The sequence below is a fragment of the Sinocyclocheilus grahami genome, unplaced genomic scaffold (assembly GCF_001515645.1).
Source record: "Sinocyclocheilus grahami isolate Dianchi unplaced genomic scaffold, SAMN03320097.WGS_v1.1 scaffold868.1, whole genome shotgun sequence".
Classification (NCBI taxonomy): Eukaryota; Metazoa; Chordata; class Actinopteri; order Cypriniformes; family Cyprinidae; genus Sinocyclocheilus; species Sinocyclocheilus grahami.
In genome coordinates, this window is record NW_015506047.1 from 331,108 (window position 1) to 347,329 (window position 16,222).

General features: G+C 37.0%; 2 protein-coding genes and 1 long non-coding RNA gene across 3 annotated transcripts; all 3 read left to right on the forward strand.

The window, feature by feature from the left end:
• Positions 1-1,284: 1,284 nt before the first annotated feature.
• Positions 1,285-5,648, forward strand: shfl (shiftless antiviral inhibitor of ribosomal frameshifting). The gene is made up of 10 exons (XM_016248171.1): positions 1,285-1,403; positions 1,696-1,837; positions 2,015-2,064; positions 2,618-2,656; positions 2,797-2,850; positions 2,948-2,989; positions 3,101-3,256; positions 3,353-3,456; positions 3,592-3,749; positions 4,843-5,648. Exons 1-10 carry the CDS (start codon positions 1,377-1,379, stop codon positions 5,052-5,054), a joined length of 984 nt encoding a protein of 327 aa, XP_016103657.1. The 5' UTR covers positions 1,285-1,376; the 3' UTR covers positions 5,055-5,648.
• Positions 5,649-8,420: 2,772 nt separating this feature from the next.
• Positions 8,421-16,070, forward strand: LOC107563322 (heme-binding protein 2-like). Its single transcript, XM_016248172.1, has 8 exons — positions 8,421-8,488; positions 8,624-8,683; positions 8,798-8,879; positions 9,268-9,388; positions 15,213-15,352; positions 15,430-15,593; positions 15,686-15,787; positions 15,895-16,070. The coding sequence occupies exons 1-7, from the start codon at positions 8,448-8,450 to the stop codon at positions 15,762-15,764; spliced, it is 687 nt and encodes a 228-aa protein (XP_016103658.1). The 5' UTR covers positions 8,421-8,447; the 3' UTR covers positions 15,765-15,787; positions 15,895-16,070.
• On the forward strand, positions 9,866-10,436 carry LOC107563323 (uncharacterized). Its single transcript, XR_001606090.1, has 3 exons — positions 9,866-9,957; positions 10,083-10,142; positions 10,257-10,436. It is a non-coding gene; the product is annotated as an uncharacterized lncRNA (long non-coding RNA).
• Positions 16,071-16,222: the final 152 nt, after the last annotated feature.

Below are 16,222 nucleotides of genomic sequence, written 5' to 3' on the forward strand. Positions count from 1 at the left end.
ATATATATATATATATATATATATATATATATATATATATATATATATATATCCTAAATTGTTTTGAAGAGGTTTAATGTTTTGCTTGATAGTTGAAATTAGGCTATATAGTTTAAATGTTACTGGGAAGCCTATGTTTATTGAAAATTACATTTGGAAATCATATGAAAAGAAAATTATTTCAGCTACTATAAACGCGTATTCTGAAATGTTTTTGTGTTTTAGTCATGAACAAATTGGTGTTGTGAACGAATCTTGTCTAAATCACTTCTATCATGCACTAAACTCGAGGCGGGCATATGGGGCGTATTTGTTTATCATGCGAGTCAACCAGGGGCCAGTTGCATAAACGTATTTAGACGGTGTCTTAAAGGGGTCATATGATGCGATTTCAATATTTCCTTTCTCTTTGGAGTGTTACAAGCTCTTGATGCATAAAGAAGATCTGTAAAGTTGCAAAGACTAAAGTCTCAAATCCAAAGTGATATTCTTTATAAAAGTTCAGTCAGCCACGCCCTCCTAAAACGGCTCGTTCTAACACGCCCCCACATGTCTACCTCACTATGTGGGAAGATTTGCATAACGCTGCCCAAATGTTCACGCAAACTTTTATTCTCGCTGTAGAATTGTTACCGCCGCCGCCGCCGCCATGTCGTGAAGACGCTGTGTTTTTCGTTGTGGGTTTGGTGACTTTAACGAGCGGTCTGTATGCAGGCATTAGCATGACAGTGATGTGGTCTGAGGCACTGAGGTGGGGGAGGGGAAGGGTGTAAACTCCTCTCTGTGTGGTGTAAACAAAGTCCAGAGTGTTGTTTCCCCGTGTTGGAAATTGTAAAAAATTACAATTACAGGAAATTACAAATGGTAAAAAAACATCAATCCGTTTTTAATTGCAAATGCAAAATTACAATGGTAAAAATTACCATTGTATGTAACTGAATTAAAAAAGTTATGACCAGCCTTGAAGAAAGAAAATTGGATGACTAACTTTTAAGACTAGTCTAAGTTTATGCAACTGATGCCCATACAGAATCAAAATGACGCAATGACGTTATACTGAAACACGTAATTTATTTAGTGAACTACTGAACAAATCTGAATGATTCTTTTTAGTGAACCGATTCAGGAGATTCGAATTAGTCGATGAATCCAAATCCTCACTACAAGTTTGCATGCACAGTCAAGCGTGCTCTTATTTTGTGCTCGATTTACAGCTGTGTTGTGGAGACCTCTAGTGGTTATGCTGTGGTATTTTTGATCAAACTGAAAGTGATATCACACTGACATACTGAAAAGCGCTTAAGGAAACGGTGCCACTGTATAAGAGGTTTAGCACTGTTGTTACAGGTACTAAAACAACACCGAACGACAGCGATATGAGCCGAATGCATGAAGAAGTGGAGGTATAGTATTTGTGATTCGTATAAACATACAGTTAAATGGCGTATGATATTTTATTGGAGACAATATGAGAGGCACGCTATTAAAGGAAGTATACTGCAGTAACTTCCTCAACAGTCATAGTGCATATTGTACGTAGTTAAAAACGGATTGATGTTTTCCTGCATGAAAGAATCAACTTCGTATTAATTTTAAGGGCCACACACGAGTCTCACTCAGTTTTATACTACGTGGTTGTTCTTTCAAATAAAGGTAAATAAAAGTAAATGTGTTTTTTGTTCTCTCTTGACTTAGTTGGAAAAAAGTGTCAGGCGACTGAGAGAGAGGTTTCATGGACTTGTTGAAATTGACATGGCTGTATTGCTCATGCGACGCTATGGAAACAACCATCGTATGGTTGCAATGTGTGTCGCCCTGATGGCAGATAATGAGAGGGGTAAAGTGCAAACCTTTTCTCCTATGAACTCTCATGAGTGTATTCTTTGCTGTTACTCACTCTACTATTTATGCCATTTCTATTTATTTCTTTTTTATATATTTTTTTGTTAATATGTGCTTTTTGTGTGTTTGTATTGACTGTACATCTTATTTATTTGTGTTTTTTCGTATGTAGAGCTGGACGAGGAAGACATGTCAGCTTTGAATAATGACCCTGTAGCTAAGGTATGGTGCAGGTTATGTAAATGTATGGAAAGAGCTTGTAGGTTTATTTTGTAGCAAAAAATTATTGGGTCACGTAAGGCACATTTAAAATACAGTGGGGCAAAAAAGTATTTAGTCAGCCACCAATTGTGCAAGTTCTCCCACTTAAAAAGATGAGAGAGGCCTGTAATTTTCATCATAGGTATACCTCAACTATGAGAGACAAAATGAGAAAAAAAAATCCAGAAAATCACATTGTAGGATTTTTAAAGAATTTATTTGCAAATTATGGTGGAAAATAAGTATTTGGTCAATAACAAAATTTCATCTCAATACTTTGTTATATACACTTTGTTGGCAATGACAGAGGTCAGGCTGACTAAATACTTTTTTTCCCCACTGTATATATGAATGGCATTGCACTAGATTACAAAATAACAGGGATTTAGCATTTGAAGAAAGGCATTTGTTATCTAATGCAATGAAATTAAGTGTGCTTTTCCTTAAGTGCCCATTACTGGGGTCACTGTATAACTGTGTGTTACTCATTAACACATTTTCTGCACTCATATAGAACGTGGTTATGAAACTCAAAGCTGATGAAAAACAACAGGTAACATCCCAACCATCCGCTAACAACCTGTAAACATGATTTGTTGTGTTACATGATTTCTGAAAATGAAAGTACCAGATACTGCTGTTTACTTTACAGTTTTTAGTTGTATAATGGTGATAGTCATCAAAAATTTATAGGAAGAAAAACCCGCCAAGTCATCTGGATCCAGTGGTGCCAGTCAATCAGCACAAGTAAGAAAGAGTTTCCCTATTTGGGTGTGAATTTACAGGATAAATAAAACATCATGTTACACTGTAGTCTTATTGCATCACTCCTGTCCCACTTCAGGCACCGGCCAAGAAAAAACCCAATGATGACACTGATATAGCGGTTAGTTGCTTGCAATGTTTACATGAACAATTAATTGTACCAAGGTTAATACTAAAGAACTGTATGTGTACTGTAAGCAGTGTGAACTAACATACACAGACATGCTTGCAGGAGCTCGGGGCGCGTCTACGAGTTCTACCGTTAACAGAGGAGAACAAACGAATGTTTGACCAGGCTCAGGCAAACCAGATGCCTTCTGTCATTCATCAGTTCGCCTGCGAGTCATGTGACAGGGACTGGTGGCGACGTGTACCTCAGAGGAAAAGGGTATGACGTCTGACCACACCTTACAAGCTCAAATCACATTTGCGCTGTGCTTTCCCAATGTTGACCATTCATCTGTGTGCATATGACTTGTTATAGGTGTCACGTTGTCACCGATGCAAAAAGAAGTATGACCCTGTGCCAGCCAACAAAATGTGGGGTATAGCGGAGTTTAACTGTCCAAACTGCTTACGGACCTTCAAGTAAGACATTAACTTTTTTTGTATGCTGTACTGTATATTGCTGTTCTTCAGTTTTAAATGACAGTCATGGCATTGTTTCGTTTTTTTCTTCTGCATGACGAGGAGTTTTGTATTAACATTTTGTGTTTCTGTTAGGGGTTTTGGTCGAATGGATGGACGTTCCCCTTGTTACGGTTGTCGCTCAGCCATTTTCCCCACAAAGATTATACCACCCAAGAAGAGAAGCATGATGCCTGGGCCTAGAAGACAAAATCAGCACAGCTGTCTTGCTGAAGACTGTTATAATCGAATGGGTAATTTGATGCTTTTTGACACAATGACCACTAGAGGTCTTGCTCAATCTCAAGGAGTCACAGTAGGCTTTAATTATATACAGTCTTCAGACCACCAAAATCAATCAATATTGTTAAAATAGATTAACTTACTGCAATGCTGCAAACCACTGTATTCTTTGTATTGAGCCATAAGATCAAGATGTGATGTCTAGATCCTCTAATGGCCTGCAAAGTGTAGTGAGACTACAATTCGTTAATACAGTTTTAAGTTTTTTTTTTTTTTTTTCATTTTCAACAGCATGAAATCTAAATTTGCTCTGCTTTAAATGAGCTGCGCTTCTAAGAGGACTTTGACTTTATTTTTGATTGATGTCACCTAAACTGTGCAAGTTATTGGTAAATAATAGCCAAATAATAATTTAGGCACTGTGTTAGCACAGTAACTTAATGGTAGTTAACATTTTACATTCTAAATTTTACAGAAATAATAGCAAATAGACTTGAAAACGAGCTTTAGGAGGGTTCTGCATTCAGGTCCCATTCTGGTATGGATCACCATTCTGATGGATATAATCAAGTCCCATTAATTTTTTCCCAGTAAATATCCAGCATCATTGGGAAACACAGTGGGGTGTAAAAGTCTGAGACCACTAGTGTAAATGCTTCTGTTTAGAAATTTTCTCATTTAAAACAATAATTTCATTACAAATTATATTAGAGGAATAGTTTACCCAAAAATGAAAATTTGTGGAAAACTTACTCAACCTCAGGCCATGCAGGATGTATACGAGTTTGTTTCTGCATCGGAACAGATTTGGAGAAATGTAGCATTACATCACTTGCTCTCCAATGGATCCTCTGCAGTGAATGGGTGCCGTCAGAGTTTAGCGTCCAAACAGCTGATAAAAACATCACAATAATCCACAAGTAATCCAAATCTTGAATTCCATATTTTGGAATTCTGCAAACACAGATGTTCTCAGATTTCTGGACCCCACTGTGTGTCTCAGTACAGAAGTAATAATGGGCTGTGAATGCTATTTCATGTCGATTTAACATTTGTAAAGCAGAACTGCATGAATATAAACATCTGCATGTTTGTCTTACCTAGAGCCCCATGTACCTGGTACCGAATGCGTTCACCCACATAGCAGACAGAAGAACAGGAAGCCACGTGTGGTTTACCCCAGCCCCGCTCATATCAGCAGCGGATCCACTGTCAACACCTGTCTGAGTCAGGGTAGTCTGATAGAAAGCATCAATGAGCTCATTCTAGATGACATTGAAGAAGAGTCTGATGAAGATTCTGACAGCAGCACCTGAGGCAGCAGCAAAAATCAGTTAAACGACTGACATCACTTCAGGTGTTGCTTTGAATGAAACAATATAATTTTTGATGTAATTTCAAATAATTCACTCAAAGTAACAAATGTATTGAGGCGTATGCAGTCTGAATGAAATATGTAAAGCACTGCAGGCTGTATGAACTCAGTGCAACACACACCAAACACAGAATTCAGATAAGGAATGATTGTCCATTGAATTATGGATCAATTAGTGCACACCCTGAGGTGGTAATGCGGTAATGTGTGTGTATGAGAGCATAAGCATTTGTGGTTCTTAGCCATACAAAAGATTTACTGAAGTGATATGAAACTATAATGTCAACAAACCTGGAAATACTTAAAACTGCAGTCCGCAAGTTTTGCCTCTTTGTCGCCATCTCTGTTTGAAAACCTGCAATTGCAGCTGTTTGCGGAATTATCTTCCTTGCGTGGGTTGTGCATCGGCACGGCTCCAGCCCGGATGAATCTGATGTTTTGAGGAGTATGTGTGGCTATCAGTCACCGCACCAGGCAGTGTGGATATTTACTGTACTTCGCAATCACAGATTCTAGCCTACGTCTTGGAATATATGACTCAAATAAGAATTTTCACTGTATATTGTCATCTGAACAAGTAAGTAACAAGTCTGTCACATTTGTTCTGACCAACTGAGGAAAAAAGCATTACAATAAATCGTGCTCAATGGTGATTTAATCTAAAGATTGGTTAGCTCATATCACATCAAACCGTGCAAATTATTATTATACTTTATTCTCAAATTATTAATGTTAACAGCATCAGCATTGCATGACTATGTACAGAATTTGAAATCTACACGCTAATACACACTACTCAGTCTAATCTCTAATTGTCATACCATTTGAATTTCATATTAAGAAATTCTTTTAACCCAAAAAGCAAATTATGCTCCCTTCGAACTGGTTGTCTTTAAAATACAAATCATGTGTAATTCCAGGCTATCTGTAATCAGAAGCACATTAGAAAAACTGCAATATAAATTAATTTCATTCACATGTGTTTCATAAATACATAAAACTTTCTAGATTACAATCCGCCATCAAAATTATACATTTAATTATTCCAGCCTCTGTGAAAAAAGGTTATAAACGATCTGCCACCTGCAGGATCTTCACATGCGATAGCCTAGTAGCCGGGACTCAATCTTTATGTTTACAGACGTGACGTAATGACGCAGTGCCATGCTCGAATTTCCCGTGAAAACCTACCCGTACCACTCAAATTAGAAAACATTATTATAAGCTAACCGTTGTGAATCGGGCTAAAGTAAGATGATAGTTTTGAACACTGGCTGGTTATGTACTTGCTCAAATATTGATTTCGGATCATTTTTTTACCAAAAAGAGTTACGGACTGCAGCTTTAATAGTTGGAATGACTGTCAACCAAGCATCCAGCAGCACTGTGATATAAGGTTTATTACAGAGCTGATGTGAACAGACAAATCCAGATTTAGTTTTTAATGTCACTTATTCTCTACGCTTGGTAATTCCTTTCCTTCTTCTCTGAATTATGGTATATTGTTGGTTAGTGCATTTATTTGCATATTTAAATTATATTTCCCACTCACATTATCACATAATGATCATTTTTTGTCATTGTTATGGTCTTATCAATAGATTCATAAGCCACACACAAATAATAATCTGTAACACTTTACAATAAGGGTTCATTTGATGGCAATAGTTCACTACATTACTTACTATGAATTAACAGTGAACAATACTTCTAAAGCAAATATTGGTCTTAATTACATTTAATCTCAGCATTTATACAGGTTTAAATTCAGAAGTTCTATCTGTTAACATTACTTAATGCGCTGTGATCTAAAATATTAAAATTAACATTTTATTAACATTAGCAAAGGATTGTAAATGATGTAAAAATATACTGATTCATTGTTACTTAATGTTAGTTAATGCATTAACTAATGTTAATAAAGAAGACCTTATTGTAAAGTGTTTCCTATAATCTTCAAATTACACATGACACCAAAGAACAGAGTATTCCAACTATTCAGTTTGATTTTTCAACTTTCAAATGTCCTAGCTGTTGTTTTCCTAGATTTACATTTCTGTATAAACCTCCTTTTTGTCTGAGATAATACTTCACACACACACACACAACATAGACAAGCACTTAAGACAAAAATGCAGACCACTCCTAATTAATAAAACAGACTTGCTGTTATGTCAGCCTTACAAAACAAGCTGTCATACACACATATGGCAAATGCATGGCGAACTCTAATATTTCCCAAATGAAAACTTCAGGGACATGTGCAGAGGAAATTATGCCAAAAGACAAACAATGTGTTTAACCTACTATTAATGTGTCAAAATAAAAATGATCTGGAATAAACGTGGATTTGAGCGCAGATTAATTTGTCTTTGCAATTATATCAGAATTGTACTTAATATTGTCTTTGCATAATCACGTTGACAAATAATCATATCAGATGTCGAGATAACTTTTTGATATATGATGAACTGTACAATGCATGAAACAAGACACCCAGCTACACCCAACACTTGTACAACCATTACAAAACCCTAAACAAAAGATACCAGATAGCACCAAAATTGAACAGAAGACAAAGAATCATACTTTAACAACTAAACCTTTGTATATAGCCTGAATGAAACATGAACAACTAAGAGATCTGTACATGACCAATAAAGGAAAACACACAATTCTAGGTTTTTGCTTAACCCAAAGAACAAAGTAGTTATAGTTTGTAAAAGTAAAATGATATGGCTGAAATTTGACACTCCAACACAGAACTAAAGTTCAAGACTGTACATTTTTGGGTACACTATAATCACTTGGTCGAATTTTACATTTCAAACTATGCGTCCATAAATAACTCTTTATTTTAAAAAATACTATCATGATAAATTGGATGTCCATGAAGAGAAAACCAAAATAGCTAAATATTTGCATTTATTGAACTCTTTATATGGGACAACAACTTCAGTCCATTTATTATTAAGTTGCAGTTGGTCACCTGTAAAAATATTCCTCTTCTAAGCAATTTTGACATTTAGCCTACTTAAAACATCTGGACGACTGTTAAGCTGTGGTCAGCCTGTGATCAAAGGTTATGTTTGCTTATTTTACATAAATGCAACATCACTGACATTCTGCCCATATTGATCTAATGTCTGACATAAAGATACAGTTTGGCTTTACAATGAAATCCCAAAGTTATTATGTTACAACCTTATGAGACCCCCCCCCCCCCACCTTCTCTTACTTAACATGCTTACATGACTACAGGGTTGGGGCGTGTCTTGTAGGACGGAACAGATTTCATAACATTGTGTGTATAAATAACAGCTTGCAGGCACACATGTGCATTCTTCCTCTCTGCACAGCCTCAAGCTACAACATTCTACAACATGTAAGCTCTGAAACTTTTACTTTTGTAGTGCTGTTTAAACTGCAGTAGCACCATAAAAATTTGTTGCTGCTGGAGTTCCCTAAAGGTAACCTCATTCTTTCTTTTTTGCTTTAAATGTTTTAAAGGATTTGCCTTACAGGAGTGATTGTGCTGCTCTTTGCAGTGACTGTTGATGGAAGAGTTGGGTGAGAATCATTTTTGCTTCCCTTGCAGCAGTAAAATATCCGCACAACAAAGACTGTAATCTATATATGTCCATTGTTGTGTCATGTTTAATGTATTGTGTTTGCATCTCTCAGGGACTCCAGTGAATCCAGTTACTGCACAGAGACAAAGGAATGTTTTCTGTTCGACTTGGTTTGTGCAGGAAAAGATTATGAGGTGAGATTCAAGGTGTACATAAAGAAACTGAATACATAAAATGACAAACTCAAACACATCAACCTGGGGCCGGACTCACGAAACATGCTAAAGAAAAAAAGTCTTCTTATTTTTTAACTTAAGAAAAAAAAAGAATATTTTGAATTCCCAAAAATTCTTCTTAAGAATGGTCTTATCTTTTCCCTTAAGATTGTTCTTAAGACAAAACTTAAGAAGAATTTAAAATCTTAAAAATACTTTTCTTAAAAATCATCTTAAATAACTTCATAAAGTTTGGATAGCCCCAGACTTGTCTTAAATCTCAAATAATAGGCCTAATTAATGATTTAATGAGCTTATTGGGTTATGAAATATCATGGTAATGAGATGAAGTGCTCTTTTCCTACAGGTACGTCACTATGATGCTGCCAAATGGGTGACCACAGAAGCTGAATCCTATTTCTTGGAAATGGCAACTGTTAGAGCATTCAGGAAACTTTATAAATACATCACTGGAGAAAATGAGGCTGGTGAGTTTGTTTTTGGGTCAGATTTTGCCTACATTGTACCGCCGCTCCCTATACGCAGAGTACGCAGTTTGCGTAGGGCACCAACTCCCAGGGGGACACCATGTTGCTAAAAAAAAAAAAATGCTTTCTATATTATTATGAACATATACATAAATAAAAATCTAAACATTAACACACACACATATTATATATATATATATATATATATATATATATATATATATATATATATATATAAAATTTTTTTTTTTTTGTTTTCCAAGTACATGATCACAAATGACCCACTGCATAAAAATGCTGAGCTGCCATTAAATGTGCTGTACATATGACAATCAAATAATCAATTCAAAAGAACTTTCAAACACAACCGTTTAAAAAAAATATCAAATACTGTCCCTAGTGGATGAGATACCTTCTCTTACTTAACATGCTTACATGACTACAGGGTTGGGGCGTGTCTTGTAGGACGGAACAGATTTCATAACATTGTGTGTATAAATAACAGCTTGCAGGCACACATGTGCATTCTTCCTCTCTGCACAGCCTCAAGCTACAACATTCTACAACATGTAAGCTCTGAAACTTTTACTTTTGTAGTGCTGTTTAAACTGCAGTAGCACCATAAAAATTTGTTGCTGCTGGAGTTCCCTAAAGGTAACCTCATTCTTTCTTTTTTGCTTTAAATGTTTTAAAGGATTTGCCTTACAGGAGTGATTGTGCTGCTCTTTGCAGTGACTGTTGATGGAAGAGTTGGGTGAGAATCATTTTTGCTTCCCTTGCAGCAGTAAAATATCCGCACAACAAAGACTGTAATCTATATATGTCCATTGTTGTGTCATGTTTAATGTATTGTGTTTGCATCTCTCAGGGACTCCAGTGAATCCAGTTACTGCACAGAGACAAAGGAATGTTTTCTGTTCGACTTGGTTTGTGCAGGAAAAGATTATGAGGTGAGATTCAAGATGTACATAAAGAAACTGAATACATAAAAAGACAAGCTCAAACACATCAACCTGGGGCCGGACTCACGAAACATGCTAAAGAGAAAAAAATGTCTTCTTATTTTTTAACTTAAGAAAAAAAAAAGAAGAATATTTTAAATTCCCAAAAATTCTTCTTAAGAATGGTCTTATCTTTTTTCTTAAGATTGTATATATAGATATATTTATAATTAAGATATATTTATAATTATTAAAAAAAACATGCATTTTAAGATGAACAGTATGGCAGTATAAGCACACGTGGTTTTTCCATTCCCGCATCTGCGCTCTCACCTCATGTTTGCGGCGGAATACAAATGATCATCATAATTAAATGGACAACTAGACTATGTCAGGGAAAAGACATAAGCGCAGTTCGGCGCAGAGAGAGAGAGAGAGAAAAAAGCCCAAGATGAAGCCCGTGCATCACTTTCAGGCAGCTATGTTCATAATCCTGTGAAACTTTTTTGACTGTTGACGTTAGTAACGTGTTTTAATGTGGGTAATAATTTCACCACCACCAACAACGCATCTGACTTAATATTCTAGTTTTCATGACTTAAAATGTATTATATAAAAACAATGAGGCAATAATGATTGGTTAATTAATAATAATCATGGTTTCATTGAATAACACTGTTAAATACATAATGTAATACAACATAAACAATTAGCATTATTACAAATGCCTGCAAAGGGCACCAAAGGCCTGATAATTACTGTTGTTACGCTTACAGGACGATTAAATCCTTGTTTAATATTGATCAAACATTTAATTCTAATATCCACTTAATTTCTTCAACAAAACCATGTGGACATCACTATCCTTACCAAAATTAACCATGGTTTTATCGTAGTAAAACTGCTTAATTTTATTTTCTGTGATTTTTGAATGCTTGAGACTATAAAATCAATCAGACAACGTTATTAATACAATTATAGCCATAGGTAACTGTCTAGAGCTACAATTGTAATTTATATTTTAAAAAAATCAAATTTAATTAAACAGCTATTTATTTATTTACTCTTATATTCTATTAGAGTTCTATTTTGAGCCTTTATAGTAGGGGGGCGTTTTTTTTAAGGAGGGGGCACAACAATGCTATTCTGCTTAGGGCACCCATTTGGCCAGCAGCGGCCCTGATTGTGAGGGAACCAAATTGCCTAGAGCCTCGGGCTTTGAGGCGGGCCTCCATAACCCTAACATCCCCTATACGCTAGCCCACCAGTCAAGACAGGCAGCAAAACACTAGCCTCATTGTTCACTGCATATAGTTGAATTATCACTCACCTGTAATTAAACCAATTAATGTTGCCGTTTCAAAGCAGGTCCCGCCTTCTGAATGTTTGCCGTAACGAGCACATCCTTCAGGTGCTGCGAAGCAATAGGCACACAAAGAAGTACAGCTGCTAATGCAGGTGAGCGTTGCGTCGTCTATTTTGGAGTGATTGCGATGCATTCTAAATATAAACTTGTTCGGTCAATCAGTGTCATTTCTGGACATATTATTAACCGCTTTATTACGAGTTTAAAGGGGTCATACGATGCTTTTTTAAAGATCATTATTCTGTGTATTTGGTGTAACAGAATATGTTGACATGCTTTACTGTTCAAAAAACACATTATTTTTCTAATACTTTACATTACTGTAGGTCCTCTATGCCCCGCCTCTCTCAAACGCTTTGTTTTCTACAAAGTCCCTCCTTCCGACAAGCGCAGTCTGCTCTGATTGGCCAGCTGACCCAGTGCATTGTGATTGGCCGAACACCGCAAGCACTCGTCGGAAATGTAACGCCCCTTACCATAATCAACATTCTCAACAAACAAAAAGAGATTACCTTAGATAAAGTTTGATTACTATGTATGTACCGGTCAAAAGTTTGGACACATTACTATTTCTAATGTTTTTGAAAGAAGTCTCTTATGCTCATCAAGCATAAATTGAAATTTATATCAGTTAGTTTGCTACTATGGGAAAATAGAAACAACAACAACAAAAAATACAGGAAAATAACAAAGTGCAGCAAATGATGAAACAATATTCACTAGTGTGTTCATTATTGTGATAATGAATTAAAATAACATGACAATAAGTGCCAGTTTGCCATATCAAGCACTGTTTTGTACAGGTAAAATAACCTGAAGCGGATGACACTGGAAGCCTTGCATATTCAAGTTTAAAAATGGTCACACCCGCTCTTACATTAAAAATAAGGTGGGTAATGCAGTGTACAGGACCTCCTAATAAACTGATGCTTCAAAAACACAAAGTGAGCACAATGGGAATCCATATGACCCTAGTCTCCTGAAGTGAAACAACTGGTATATGAAAATGTTTTTTTTTTAACTTACAAATACGAAAAACTTCTAATATTTGTATTAGTATTTTTCTTACGCATACCTTGGCCAATCATTTAGCTTCAAAAGACATTCATGAACTGGGGTTGATCGCCTTTTGGAAGCTTCGTCAACTTGGCGGACCCATACACTTGCATTATTTGTACTCACAGAGATGGATTTTTTTTGTTTGTGTTCACCTGAAGATTATCCATTCAGTAGCTTAACGTCACTACTCGGTATTTTCTATTGTATGTGCTCATTTTTGGTCTGTCTTTCTTTCTTCTGGCTTCAGACCCTTTTTGCTTCTTCGGCTGCACAGGTACTGATCATTGTCTCAGCTAGTAAAGTACAATAATTAGCATTCCTTCCAGTCGGTCACTTCGATGTTGTGTCGAAGTCCAACACTAGGGGTCACACTTGGGAGCCCAGACACCTCGGACATCATTGAGAAAAGGCCAATGAAATTGGCAAGCAAAATTTTCATAGCTGGCCACGCCCCGGATATCTGGGTATAAATAGGCCAGCGTAGCATTTGCTCACTCATTCTGTTCTTTGGAGCCATTGCAGCATCTCTTTGGGAGATGCAGCACTTCATTCACCTCTCAATCTCCTCATCATTGAATCTATGGCACAAGCAGTGGTTTCTCCCTTGCCCATTCACAGATAAGTGTAGTGAAAGTACCCCTGGGTGCTTCAACAGCGACATTTGAGAGCAAATTACCTCTTAAAAGAGCAATTTCTCTTAAAGAGCTTCACGGGTGGATTTGTGTGTGTTTACAAGATTCCTTTCTATCCGTGTCCTTCTGGTTGCGGTTTGTGCATCTCACCCTCTGACAGGTACGATTGCTGTGCTCAGTGTTTGGGCCGCACCTATGCTGAAGCAGCTTTTATGGATGGTTTTGTCCATCTTGTGTGGACATGGCTATCGGCACGTTGCATTCACGGCTCACGTTCTTTTTCAAAAGACCTTGAGTCACTTTAGCTGCTTCCCGTCCTGGCCCTTCTACTTCCGGGTACGAGGCTTTCGATTATTTGCACTGAAGGAGAGCAAGGAGAGGTTGCGAGAGCAGTGTCACCAGATGAATTCCCGCGAACCTCCCGTTTCTCCAATCGCATGTGTTCTCCAGTAGAGTTTCTGGGTGAGTTTGACAACCCGCCTCAGTGCGGGTTTGATCTCTCATTGACTCGCGATGAGGATGAGTTGTCTATCACAGCATCGGAGGGCAGGACTGACTAATCGGAAGCAAATTACTTGGCTAAACAGGCAATTTGGAGTGCTGTGTGTCAGTCTGAGCCTGAGATGGCAGCCGTGTTTACCCAGGCAGTAGAGAGCATCAGGCTTGAGTGGACTCCTCCACCCTGTACTGAGCACTCTCGATTGGATGATTGGTTCTTGAAGACCAAGCGCAACACTCAGCCGTGCTCCGCCCCAGTTTCTTTCTTTCCAGAAGTGCATGAGGAGCTGATGAAATCGTGGAAGGCACTTTTCTGCCATAACATGATACACTGCTTCCTCCATTCTCACCACCCTTGACGGCGTTCCAGCAAAGGGATAGAAGGAGGTCCCCCAGGTGGAGAGAGCGATTGCACAAAATACAGTCACCTGGAGGGGCCGTCCGAGACTCCCATCCAGAGCAAGTTACCTCGTCATCCAGTTTTTAATATCAACAATGTTTGTTTTGCGAATTGGTATGTTTCATCAGGATGCAAAGAAATATAGTGCTGAGTGTCATCAGCATAACAGTGGAAGTTAACACTATGTTTCCTGATGATATCTCCCAAGGGTAACATGTAAAAGCGTGAAAATTAATGGCCCTAGTATTGAGCCTTGTGGTACTCTGTACTGCACTTGTGATCGATATGATACCTGTACATTCACGGCTACAAATTGATGACGGTCAGATAAGTATGATTTTAACCATGCCAATGCAATTCCACTAATGCTAACAATTCCACAAATGCCACTAACAAAGAAAGCTACACTAAAATTGTGGCAAGCAGTGCAGGTGACAATAACAGGAGAAGAAGCCATGACTCACTGTAATTGCTGAATGATTCTGACTTACCACACAGCGAGAGAGAGAGAAAAGTAACCGTAGGCGTGAATGATGAGCTAACAGAATGCTAATGCACTGCACTAGTGGTTTAGTTTAAAATTGAACAATGTCAAATTAGTTTTGATAGATAATATCAGAAATATGGTGAGAATTAAGTAATATTTTAGCAGTTTAAACATCAGAGAGTGATAGAAAGATAGAGATTACAACAAAAAAACAAAGCTACATGGAGCTACAATTGCAAACCACTTAGCAGCACAGCAAACGGGAAACGGAACAACATGTGTGAAAAACAAATGTGTAGGTTTTTAAAAACAAAATTAATATTTTTTTAATTATTAATGCATATCATTTAAAGTACAACAAATGGTACTAGTAGTACCATACAAATATCAAGTTTTGTGAGATTTATCCTTATAAATCAAATTATAACCCTTATTTTCTAGGTGCTAAGATTGACATGACTGCTCCAGTGATCATTAAAGTCAATGATAGCGCGAGCATGTGGCAGTCATCAGTCTATGTTCTCAGCTTCCTCCTGCCCTCCAACTACCAGGCCAATCCACCCAAACCTACCGATCCATCTGTGAGTCTCATTGATATTCTCTGTGCTTTCTATTGGATTGAGAGAGGGTTTTTTTACCCTTGTCAATTTGTTTGCAGGTATACTTTACGGACACTCCGGATATGAATGTATATGTCAAAAGCTACGGGGGTTATATGATGTCAGTTGTGGCCAGATCGCAGGCTCAGAGTCTGAAGACATCGCTGGACAATGTACAGGCTACATATGAGACAGAGTACTACTATAATGTCGGCTATAACAGGTGCACTTAGCTTTTAGATGATACCTCCTTTCTGCCAATAACATTCTCTAATTTCTGTAATTCTTATGTTTTTTCTTGTGTGTGTGTTTCAGCCCAATGAAGATTATGAACAGGCACAATGAGGCATGGTATATTGTTAAGGGTGAGCCTGTGTGTCCCAAGACTGAATAATTTAATTGAGGTGTATTTTAAAGGTAAATGATTCATTTAAATCTAAAGAAAATTCTAATTTAAGAAAATTAATTCTTATTATAATTAATAGGATGTCTAACTAGACATTAATTTGTCATTTCTTTTTCAGAGCCACAGAGAACAGAACTGCATTATTCCTGTGCTATAGTCATAGCAGGCTAAATTGCCTTACAACTTCTTTTTTTCTTATGAGTATAGGATATATACACATTTCACTGGAAGATATTATACCATAAGCACATATACTGTAAAAGGGTTGGGTTTGGTTAAATAGACAACATAAAATAAAAAAATATGGGGAATTTGTCAAAAAACAAAAAAAGTCTCCAAGGTATGGTATTTGGTGTATAAGCATTTGTTATAAGCTGCTGTGATGAAAATAAAATAAAAACATAATTATAAAAATCTTGTGTGTGTGTGTGTGTGTAAAAACTATA